The 12,555-nt window shown below is 41.8% G+C and overlaps 1 protein-coding gene across 2 annotated transcripts in view; it reads right to left on the minus strand.

The window, feature by feature from the left end:
- Positions 1 to 4,753, minus strand: part of UBE2D1 (ubiquitin conjugating enzyme E2 D1) — a 41,754-nt gene extending 37,001 nt beyond the window's left edge. Inside the window, exon 1 of one of the 2 annotated variants that reach the window (XM_054034820.1) lies at positions 4,565 to 4,752. In XM_054034820.1, coding sequence (XP_053890795.1) covers positions 4,565 to 4,588 — 24 coding nt within the window. In that variant the 5' untranslated portion in view covers positions 4,589 to 4,752. Of the gene's footprint in view, positions 1 to 4,564 lie in introns of both variants that reach the window. The other variant, XM_054034819.1, reaches the window with a different exon arrangement.
- Between the last annotated feature and the right edge of the window lie 7,802 nt (positions 4,754 to 12,555).

The following is a 12,555-nucleotide window of genomic DNA, read 5'->3' on the forward strand; positions in this document are numbered from 1 at the left end:
TACAAGTCGAACCTGCTGCTGGCCGCTTCCGCGGCACAGCGCAGTGTCAAAACAGGTAGGGACTACTAGCTTTTACTGGCCAGCCACAAGGGTTCCTGGGTGCTGAGCAAGATAACCCAGTGCCATGGATTCCACAACTCAGTACTGGGTCATGACCTGAACTTTGAAAACCACTGATGTAGATAAATTGCCTCAGTGTCTGTTCTCCTTGGCTGATAACACAAGAGCAAGGGGTCGTTAACAGAAATCAAAACATGGCAAATTCAAAACCGATAAAAGGAAATACTTTTTGCACATAACGCATAATTAGACTGTAACATTGCCAAAGAAAGTCAGGCCAAAAATTTAGCAAGATTCAAAAAGGGATTTTAAATTTATATGGATAAGACGACCAGAGTTATCATGATTGATGATGATTTGGGGAGGGATATTAAGCCTCATCCTTCAGGGTTTAAGTCACCTCCATATATTAGAGATCAGGATAAGAACAAACGTGGGAGGCAAAATATCCCAAATCTGCCCACTGTTGGGTTCCTGCATCTTCTTCTGATACATCTGGTACTGGCCACTGTTGGAGACAGGATGCTGAACTAAATGGACCTGATCCAAGATAGCAATTTCGACATTCCCACTTGCGTGCTGGCTATTTGTCATTAAAGCAGTCCCAATTTGTAACGAAGGCAGCAACTGGTTAAAAAAAAGTACTAGAGTAACACCAAAACAACTTTAAATACACTCATACTTTGCATTTATAAAGTACCTTCCATCCAAGGACCTCAAAGCACTATGCGAACATTTAAGTGAACCTTAAAACCCCTGTGAGGTAGGCAGGAATTGTTTACATTTCACAGATGGGAAAATGATGCAGAGAGGGCTAAATGACTTGCTCAACAACACAAATACAGTCTGTGGCAGAATAGACTCCCAACAGATAGAATTTAGATCTCCCAAGTCAACCTGTGCGTTTATTTCTTGATTTTACGTTCATCAGTTGGTACATTTGAAGTCATATCTTCACTAACTGCATGTTAACTAGTTGCTACAGAATAACCAACCTTCATTTCCACCATCAACCATAAAGTAATGCAGAAATCAAGCAATTATTCATGTGAACAGAGCAAAATAGTGTTAGATGAGAACAACACTAATTACACAGCATCAACAATAGCAAGATGAAGTACGTATCAGTTTTATAACCTTAGATAAGCTATATGTATAAATATTCCGAGCTCCCATGTTTCTTAGTCTTTCATTGCAACAGAAGCTAAATGTCTGTTATGAAAGGTGATTCTGATAGGGCAAGTAGTATTTAGGAAAGAAAGGTGGGTTTTTAAAAAAAAAAAAGTTTTGTCATTTAAATCCTTGACATTTACATATGCCATTTATAAACTCATTTGTGATATGTTCAAGGGCCAAATAGGTTGACAATGTTTCTAGTTGTGGATAGAACATTATTGTACAGAAAACCAGGATTAATTAGCTATATTCTCAAAAAAAATTGTAAGTACAAAAGTATAGCATTTCTGCATCAGCATAATAGCCTGATACCTGTACTTCATATGATCATACTTTACCTTTGACCTAGTAGCCCATAACTAAGGCTACGATGTAATCACAGGTATTTTTAGTAAAAGTCATGAACAGGTCACGGGCAAGAAACAAAAAAAATCACAGCCCATGACCTGTCCATGACTTATACCATAAATACCCATGACTGAATTTTAGGGGGGGTGCTGCCGCCACAAGGGGGTGGGAGCAGACACCCCAGGGGGGCCCACCATGGGGGGGAAGAGGGGCCCAGCAGCTGCTCCGGCTGCCACTGTGGGGGGGGTCCCAGGGAGGCCAGTGGCCACTTTGGCCATTACTAGGACCGCTGCTGAGGCGATCCAAGGCCAGTTGCATTGGCCGTTGCTTGGGCTGTCCCCAGTGCCAGCTGCACGGAGCTGCCAGAGTAGTGGCTGGCGCCGGAGCCACTCCAGCAGCGGGGCCCTGAGCAGCTGGTTCTAGGGCCAGCTGCTTGGGCAACCTTGGGGTCAGCCACATGGGCCACTGCTGGAGTCAAGGAGGTCACAGGAAATCACAGAATCCGTGACTTCCGCAACCTCCATGACAAACACGGAGCCCTAGTCATAACAGTAAAGCCTTACACTCAAGATAAGAAATTTGTCAATAGTAATTTTGATCAATCCCCTGACATTAATGACAAATTAAAACTGAAGAACTGGAATTAATTTGCAAACTGGACACCATTAAATTAGGCTTGAATAAAGACTGAGTGGATGGGTCATTACACAAAGTAAAAACTATTTTCCCCCTACTGTTACTAACACCTTCTTGTCAACTGTTTGAAGTGGGCCATCCTGATTATCACTACAAAAGTTTTTTTTCTCCTGCTGCTAATAGCCCACCTTAATTGATTAGTCTCGTTAGAACTAGTATGGCAATACCCATTTTTTCAAGTTCTCTGTATATATATATCTTCCTACTGTATTTTCCACTGCATACATCCTATGAAGTGGGGTTTAGCCCACGAAAGCTTATGCCCAAATAAATTTGTTAGCCTCTAAGGTGCCACAAGTACTCCTCATTCTTTTTTTTTTTTTTAATTAAAAATTGGATATCCTACACACATGCTTTTTCCTTGATTGTTGGTGCCTAACGTATAAATGACTGAAAGAACTCTCCCTCTGCTACACCCTCACCAAACCAAAAACCCCCTACATTTATGCTTACTTTGCTTTGACATAACAGCCATGCCTTGACCTGGACTGTTCTTTCCTTGGTGCAGAGTTCCTGCTAGATGTCCAGGTTGTACATTTCATGTGATAAAGTTGCCAGATAGAAACATGCTCCTCAAATAGACCACGACAAGATACCCTGAATGACAGCCAGGAAGTCATCACAGTGGTTAGTAGTAGCTATATTTCCATTGCAGTTGTGTCGGACTAATGTGGCGGCAGCAGGGCACCTAAGTGGCATATTAGTTATTATTATTTGTATTATCAAAGTGCTTAGGTGTCTCAGTCCTGGACAAAGACTCCATTGTGCTAGGCACTGTACAAATGGAGCAAAAGCAAAAAGATTGTAAGCTCCTTGGGGCAGGACTATCGGAGGTCTGGTCTACGCTTAAAAATTAGGTCGACATAACTATAGTGCTCAGGGGTGTGATAAATTCTGTCACTCACAGAGGTGGAGTTCCTACAGTGATGGAAAAATCCCTTCCATTGCTCTAGGAAGCACATACACTACAATGTTACAGGAACATAGCTATGGCATTGTAGCACCCGTAACCTAGACATGGCCTAAGTAAAATAGTTCCCTTCCTTCAAAGTGAGGCACCATCAGCCTTTGCACACAGTATGCAACACCGGGAAGGAAATGATCAACTAACGTACCGTAGCAAGCTGCTTTACTGAGCAGGCTCTGAATATGATAGAAAAATAAATAAGATTTAGGAGAGCAATTGTTACCAACAAGGGGAACAAGAAGAATTACACCCACACAAAGTCCCTCTGAAATTAATGAAGGATGTATCAGAACTGCTATGATCCTTCCACCAAAACACTGATCCTGTCTAGAAGCAATATGATCTGGTGAATAAAGGTAAGGGTTGAGAAACAGGAACTCCCAAATTCTAGTCTCAGCTTTGCCACTGACCTGATAAGGAACCTCAGGCCAGTTGCTGGCCAGACCAGAATTAAAGCAGTTTCTGAAGTGGCATTGAACACAGTTCCCTCTTGTTTACATTTAAAACTAAACCGCATTGTTGGCACCTGCTGTCAGCACCACACAATATTTCCCTTGTATAGACAAGCCTTCAACTGCTTGGTGCCTCAGTTTCCCCCACTGTAAGGCAACTGTAACGGCCCACCTCACCTGGGCTTTGTGAAGGCTAGTGTTTATACAATGTTAAACTTTATCCAGATTGCCCTGCAGCTGCGAAGCATCATTACTATACTGTGCTACAGGCAATCCTCCTCCAACCCACAGACTGACATTCCATTTCCATGGGGGAGAAGAAACAAAGAACAGTCTCCAGAAGCAATAAACTATCGATATCCCCATTGGTATAGCAAAGACATGAAAAGCCCATTACTCCGAGGAGCAGAACTACAGCCAAGATTCAACACCCATTATTCTATCCTCTGACACACGAAGTTCTCCTCGGCGCCCATACAGCCTTTCTTGCCCAATACAATCCTCCCTTCCTCCTTACCACCGGCTTCCCTTATAGTACGATCCTCCCTCTCTCCCCCTCACCAGCTCCCCTCCCATATAGCCCTTTCCCTACAGTTCTCCCTCGCCCCCATAACCGCTTCCCCTACAATAGATCCTCCCTCTCCCCTCACCAGCCCCGCTCCCACAATACGATCTTCCCTTTCCCCTCCACCCCAGCTCCTTCCCCTCGCAACTCCCCTGGGGCCCCGCTCTCCCTCGACATAACCCTCCGCCCGTTCCCACAGAACCCAGCTCTGCCCGCCTCCCGCAGCCCGGGCTCCCCGCGGCTCAGCCCCAGGCCCGGCGCCCGGCTCCCAACCGCAGGGCCCGGCGCGGCCGCACTTACTTTCTGTATCCGCTTCAGCGCCATGGAGGGCGATACTGCGGGCGGCGACGCGCTCCGGCTCGGGGGTCTGGGAGGCGGCGGCGGGCGGCTACTCCCCAGCTGGGCGCGTGCGGTCGCTCCGGGCGGAGGCCGGGCTCAGGGCGTGAGGGACCGGGACCGGGGCCGGATCCTCTCCGCTCTCACTCGCTGGCTCTTTTGTTTCCGCTTTTACTTATAGACAGAGCACCGCGCCAGCTGCATTCTGGGAAGTGTAGTCCGGAGGCCGGAGGGCGACGCAGCGCCCCCTAGCGTCCTACTGCGGCGCCCGCAGGCCCACACAGTCCGCAGGACGAGGGCGGAGATGGCAACACTGCTCTACAGCCAAAATGCTTCTGAAATCAATGTAGTCAAACTTTACTAATTCTGGGTCACTGAGAACGAAAATGATGCTTAAAATTGTTGATTGGCTCTAGTTTTCAAGATATGCTATTGGGTCAGTATATACGACCCTTGACTTGGGAATGGCGGAGGATAAGTGAGTTATAAAGGGAAGGGATCTCAATTTAAACCAGAAATGACTAAAATACATCTTTGACTGGATCTATGAATAAATCTATGACTGGGTTTGGACAGTACTTGCTTTTTAGGCAAAACAATGAATGATGCCATCTGAAGCTGGTATTGCGTCATACATGATATGAATTGCATCATGTTATTCCTAGAAGTCACGGATGATGCAATCATAACAAAGCTTACATCACTCTGCTGAACAAATTGCCCTGTATCAGCTCTAGAAATCATACAGTGTCGTGCTCTCTTATTTGTCAGTGTTTGATTTTGCAAAGGGACACATTTCTGTTTAGCCAAAGTGAGCAGAGATGCCTCGTACTTGTGTGAACAGTGCAGATAACTTCTGCTATGTTTGTGGTGAAGTGACTTTTGCATCACAAAAGTGCAGTATAACCACTAGGGTTAAGAAAGCCTATCACCTTTATTTTGCCTGCAAAATTGGAGATCAGGACAAGAGGTGGGCCCCACACATATGCTGCAACACTTGTGCAACAAATCTTTGCCAGTGGTTGAACAGGAAAAGGAAATCTATGCCTTTTGCAGTGCCAATGATTTGGAGAGAGCCAACAGATCATACCAGCAATTGTTACTTCTGCCTGGTGCCTCCAGTTGGGAAAGGTGTGTCAAAGAAGAAAAAGTGGACTGTGCATTATCCAAACATTCCATCAGCTATACGCCCAGTACCCCACGGAGAAGGACTGCTGGTTCCTGATGCACCAGAATCATTCTCACTTGAGTCAGACGAGGAAGAGGAAGAGGATGAAACTTCTGGTCCTAAACCATCAATGTCATAGGACCCACATTTTCTCCCATCCTCCTCCACCACACTTCATAACACAAGGTGAACTGAATGACCTTGTCAGGGATTTGGAACTACCCAAGAGTAAGGCTGAGCTGTTGGGCTCCAGACTACAGCAGAGGAATCTCCTGGCAGGTGATGTTAGGGTTTCCATGTTCCGTGACCGTCAGAAGGATCTTGTCCCATTCTTCTTCATGGAAGGTGATCTTGTAGCCTGCAACAACATCGATGGTGTGATGGCAGCCCTCCACATCGTTCACGATCCAGATGAGTGGAGACTGTTCATTGATTCATCGAAGACGAGACTTAAAGCTGTTTTACTGCATAATGACAGTGTTTTGGTCATGCAGTCCATATAAAGGAAACCTATGACAACATGAAACAACTTTTGAGGTGCATAAACTATGACCAACATCAGTGGCAGTTTTGTGGCGATTCGAAGGTTGTTGCTCTCTCGCTTGGTCTGCAGACTGGATACACAACGTACTGTTGTTTTCTCTGCGAATGGGATAGTCGTGCAAGAGATTCCCACTACATCAGGAAAGATTGGCCACTCCGACAGTCATTGGAGCCTGGGAGGAAAAGTGTTCAGCATCCACCACTTGTTGAATCAAGGAAGATTTTGTTACCACCCTTACACATCAAGCTGAGTCTGATGAAGAACTTTGTCAAGGCCATTGACAAAACACAAGCAGCTTTCAAGTACATCCGTGGAAAATTTCCAAGGTTAAGTGAAGCTAAGATAAAGGAAGGTGTCTTTGTTGGTCCTCAGATTCGTGAACTTCTTCGAGATGATGCATTTGACCATGCACTGCGTGGCAAGGAAAAGACGGCATGGAAAGCCTTCCGGTTAATGGCAATAAATTTTCTCGGAAATAACAAGGCAGACAACTACAGGTTGTTGGTGGAAAACCTCCTCAAGGCATACAAAAGCCTTGGTTGCAACATGTCACTAAAGATACATTTTTTGCACTCTCATCTAGATTTTTTTCCACCGAACTGCGGAGCAGTGAGCAACGAGCACGGCGAGCGATTTCACCAGGACATTGCAACAATGGAGAAACGCTATCAGGGCAAATGGAGCCCATCAATGCTTGCAGACTATTGCTGGACAGTGACAAGAGATGCTCCGTTTAATGAATACAAGAGACAAGCCAAGAAGCGCTGAGTAGACACTGAATAGGACTAAACTATGTACATAATAGTTTTTTGCCTTTTGTTTCATAATAAATTTTATTTATATAACCCTTTTGCTGATTTTTAAAGTGTTACATAAACAGGACAGGTGAAATATTATCATGTAAAGCAACCATAAACACATGAAAAGACCTAGGTTTACAATTTATGATTAAAACTCTACTATCTACACAGACATAAAATGTAAAAACTTAAATATCTTGGAAACAGTAGCCAGTTGTTTCAGTTGTCATATTTGAATTCAGCACATGAAAATACATAATAAATAGCACATTTTATCTCTGAAGCAGATGACTTCTCAAAAATTGTAGACCAGTGTAATTATATACTAATTTTCATTAATCTTATAATCAGACATGCAATTAAAATAACCACAGGTGCATAAATTTGGAATAGTCTATTAAAATAAGTGTATATCTGGATGAGCAATCTTTCAATGTTTATGTTTTTAACCTTTTAGGAAGATCAAAGATGAGTGTAAACAGTGTCAGGAATTTTGCAAATCATATGAGACCTGACTTTCTCAAGGACAGTGCAGATGGTCTAACATCGGTGTAAAAACAGTATAACTACTTTCCAGGCTGATTTATGCTTTGAACTGTGTACTAAACTGACTTGTTTACAAAACTAGTTTAATTTGTGTAGCTTGGCCAAGGTTTAAAGGTGACATTGAAAGGAAAATAACATTGTCTGAGCCCAATTTTATTTCTTTATTATGCATAAAGACCTGCTAAAATTTGAAGTATTATTTTTTATTTGTTTACATGAGAATTTCAGATCTAGCCTACTATGTTTTTCCGGGGAGAATCTATTGACAATTGGAGAAAAAGTAGCATTATTACCTCACATTCACATGAACCAGGAGTGTGGCCAGCTAAGAGATGTTTAACTAGACTATTAAATACTCTTTGTTTTTGTTAATATTTAATTATTTAACTCCAATAACTGTCAAAAGATGGGAGAAAAGATTTCTTTGTGAAATGCATGTCTCTGTGTGTTTTCATCGATTTCAAGACCAGAAGAGACCATTATGATCATCTAGTTGTATAACACAGACCTAATGTAATTATTGGAGCATATCTCTTTGAAAAACATCCAATTTTGATTTTAAAATGGTCAGTGACATAGAATCCACCACAATCTGTGGTAAATTGTTCCAAGGCTAATTACTAGATTTTTTTTTAAATAATATATTCATATGTGTATGGGTGCTACTAGAATATAAATAATAATCCTCAAACAGCAAACATCTTAATCATATTAATGTTTTTGACAGCATAGAAGTGACCTTGCATTGCTACTTTGATAGGCTGGCTGCATATTGTGGCAGTGTTAAAATCAGTGCAGCTTGGTCTTTGCATTGCTATAGCCTTCTTTAGTTATGTCTACAGAGGGGACATTTATGAAATATTCCCACAGGAACATCTGGGAGACCCATTTGGAATTTTTGAGTAAAGTTCCATAGTGAAGAAGACAAGGCCAAACTTCAACCTGAGTGTCCCAGGTGTTTGGTTGGTGGGGGTAGGATCAGGGTTAAGGTTGTGTGCACTTTCCATTCTTTCACATCTCTGTAGAGGAGAAATGATCATGGAGCAGATGTAACTGTAGCTTTGAATTTGCTCCTTGCTTTAATCCCAGGGTACAGGGTCCTTGGGCTGAAGTTGGCAGCAATTGCACGGTCTACAATTTTTGAGAAGTCGTCTGCTTCAGAGATACAATGTGCTATTTATTATGTATTTTGATGTGCTGAATTCAAATATGACAATTAAAACAACTGATTGGCTACTGTTTCTAAGATATTTAAGTTTTTACATTTTATGTCTATGTATATTGTGTAGATAGTAGAGTTTTAATCATAAATTGTAAACCTAGGTCTTTTCATGTGTTTATGGTTGCTTTACATGACAATATTTCACCTGTCCTGTTTATGTAACACTTTAAAAATCAGCAAAAGGGTTATATAAATAAAATTTATTATGAAACAAAAGGCAAAAAACTATTATGTACATAGTTTAGTCCTATTCAGCGTCTACTCGGCGCTTCTTGGCTTGTCTCTTGTATTCATTAAATGGAGCATCTCTTGTCACTGTCCAGCAATAGTCTGCAAGCATTGATGGGCTCCATTTGCCCTGATAGCATTTCTCCATTGTTGCAATGTCCTGGTGAAATGGCTCACCGTGCTCGTTGCTCACTGCTCCGCAGTTCGGTGGAAAAAAATCTAGATGAGAGTACAAAAAATGTATCTTTAGTGACATGTTGCAACCAAGGCTTTTGTATGCCTTGAGGAGGTTTTCCACCAACAACCTGTAGTTGTCTGCCTTGTTGTTTCCGAGAAAATTTATTGCCACTAACAGGAAGGCTTTCCATGCCGTCTTTTCCTTGCCACGCAGTGCATGGTCAAATGCAACATCTCGAAGAAGTTCATGAATCTGAGGACCAACAAAGACACCTTCCTTTATCTTAGCTTTACTTAACCTTGGAAATTTTCCACGGATGTACTTGAAAGCTGCTTGTGTTTTGTCAATGGCCTTGACAAAGTTCTTCATCAGACCCAGCCTGATGTGTAACGGTGGTAACAAAATCTTCCTTGATTCAACAAGTGGTGGATGCTGAACACTTTTCCTCCCAGGCTCCAATGACTGTCAGGACCAGAAGTTTCATCCTCTTCCTCTTCCTCGTCTGACTCAAGTGAGAATGATTCTGGTGCATCAGGAAATGGCAGTCCTTCTCCGTGGGGTACTGGGCGTATAGCTGATGGAATGTTTGGATAATGCACAGTCCACTTTTTCTTCTTTGACACACCTTTCCCAACTGGAGGCACCAGGCAGAAGTAACAATTGCTGGTATGATCTGTTGGCTCTCTCCAAATCATTGGCACTGCAAAAGGCATAGATTTCCTTTTCCTGTTCAACCACTGGCAAAGATTTGTTGCACAAGTGTTGCAGCATATGTGTGGGGCCCACCTCTTGTCCTGATCTCCAATTTTGCAGGCAAAATAAAGGTGATAGGCTTTCTTAACCCTAGTGGTTATACTGCACTTTTGTGATGCAAAAGTCACTTCACCACAAACATAGCAGAAGTTATCTGCACTGTTCACACAAGTACGAGGCATCTCTGCTCACTTTGGCTAAACAGAAATGTGTCCCTTTGCAAAATCAAACACTGACAAATAAGAGAGCACGACACTGTATGATTTCTAGAGCTGATACAGGGCAATTTGTTCAGCAGAGTGATGTAAGCTTTGTTATGATTGCATCATCCGTGACTTCTAGGAATAACATTATACAATTCATATCATGTATGACGCAATACCAGCTTCAGATGGCATCATTCATTGTTTTGCCTAAAAAGCAAGTACTGTCCAAACCCAGTCATAGATTTATTCATAGATCCAGTCAAAGATGTATTTTAGTCATTTCTGGTTTAAATTGAGATCCCTTCCCTTTATAACTCACTTATCCTCCGCCATTCCCAAGTCAAGGGTCGTATATACTGACCCAATAGCATATCTTGAAAACTAGAGCCAATCATCAATTTTAAGCATCATTTTCTTTCTCAGTGACCCAGAATTAGTAAAGTTTGACTACATTTATTTCAGAAGCATTCTGGCTGTAGAGCAGTGTTATTGGCATCATTTGTCAAGCACATTTCTCACAAGCAATTTCCCCTGTTATTAGGGACAACGTTTTATTTTTCCACTATAATTTTATTTGTAAGCCTGCTCCATTCATATTAGACCCTATATTCATGTATTGGGCCTAAGCCTGTGACATCTTGTGAGAGTCCACCTTAGAAGGCTCTATACCCACATCATTTGCAACAGAAAAACAGGAATTTATTTTTCTACATTGCGTTGGTCGTCCAATAAGTTGGCAAAGCAATATCTGCTCTCCATCACCAATGACAACCCAAGACCTAGACAGCCACCCCCTGGTCTCACTTGCCTTGCACATACAATGGTTTATACACGAATCTCATGAGATTATGTCTTTGGCAGGAGGAGTCTGGAGCAATAGTCATAATCTAGTTCTGTATTCTGCTGAGGGTACACACAAGCATATCCGTATAAAGTACTGGAAACCAAGAGAATCCAATTGGCATCTTCCGTATCAGGACAAAGAACCAGCAGTGGAACAGTTTTTGGTTATATGCAATCAAGTTATTCTGTAATGCTTGCAGCCTCAGACAAAGGCAGCTTGCTTTATTCCCCGTTGTTCTTGGGTGAGATTGATCAGATCTAGTACAAGGGGGGCAGAAGTCTACCTTTTTTTGATTGAATTTCAGACTCTCTTGGTCTTGCACACAAAGATATGAAAGGTGCTTAATGAACTCAGAGCTACCCACTCTGGAACATCTCATGTGATTCTAGTAAAAGAATCACATAAGAGGCACTTGCTTATTAGAATGACCTTCTTAGAATTCCGAGACAAAAAACAACAACGACAAAAGAATTGAGATGGAGTTATGGTTGCATCAGTCTGGTAGGTATCAGTAATTTAAGACAATAAAAATTACACAGTTGTTTGTAATTATTTCAGAACCAAGCATTATAAGCCTAGGAAATTCAGATTGAAGGTTACATTTAAAAGAAATCTGAATAGATTAAAACAAAATCTTAACTCTGCCCTGTAGTGCTGTCATACAATAATCATAGGAATATGAAGGCATTTTAATGTTTGCGGTTCAAGATTAGTTTATGCTGATTTTTAGAGACATTAGATTTTTATTGTGTTTTCTTTCCTCTTGAGGTATTACTACAAGACAGAGTTAAGATTGTTTGGATGCTAACTGCATATCTTACCTTATCCTATTTGGATTTCTTTTAAGTGTAACCTTAACTCTCAATTTCCTGAGTTTACAATGCTTGGCTTTGGGATTATGACAAGTATCTCTAGTGTTTTTTACCCTTAAATGAGATACACATTCTCAAACTTAACTCCACACTTAACACTAAGGAAATTCTCAAACAAAAAAACACAAGTTTTTTTTTAAATAAACAAACATTTCATACTTGAATACTAAACAATACCCCCAAAGCAAATGCTACCATGCAATATTTCTAATGATTGGATTATATGTAGTATAATTCTTAATTTATTTTAACTTTTAAGGAAAGATTCAGCAGAACACCAAAACATCAAATAGCCAGAGTACGTCAGCCAGATAGTGGATCTACAGCTGCTTTGCATCACTAGAACAACACAAAGCAGTTAAAGCATATGCAAGATCAACACTACATAAAGGTCGAAGGCAGGGAGAATCCCATCTCTGAGTCCCAATGTCTGGGTGATTTAAGGACTCTCCTGCTCCTGCCTCAACTACCCCAGCAGAGCAGCCTTAAAAGTACTGTGGAGCCCAGGCTTGCACACAACCCAGGGGCACAACCAGAATTTTTCTAAGGAGGGAGTTCATAGCTGTTCCTCTCCTGCCCTGTATCCAGCTCCAA

Source organism: Malaclemys terrapin, chromosome 7, assembly GCF_027887155.1.
Source record: "Malaclemys terrapin pileata isolate rMalTer1 chromosome 7, rMalTer1.hap1, whole genome shotgun sequence".
Taxonomy (NCBI): domain Eukaryota; kingdom Metazoa; phylum Chordata; order Testudines; family Emydidae; genus Malaclemys; species Malaclemys terrapin.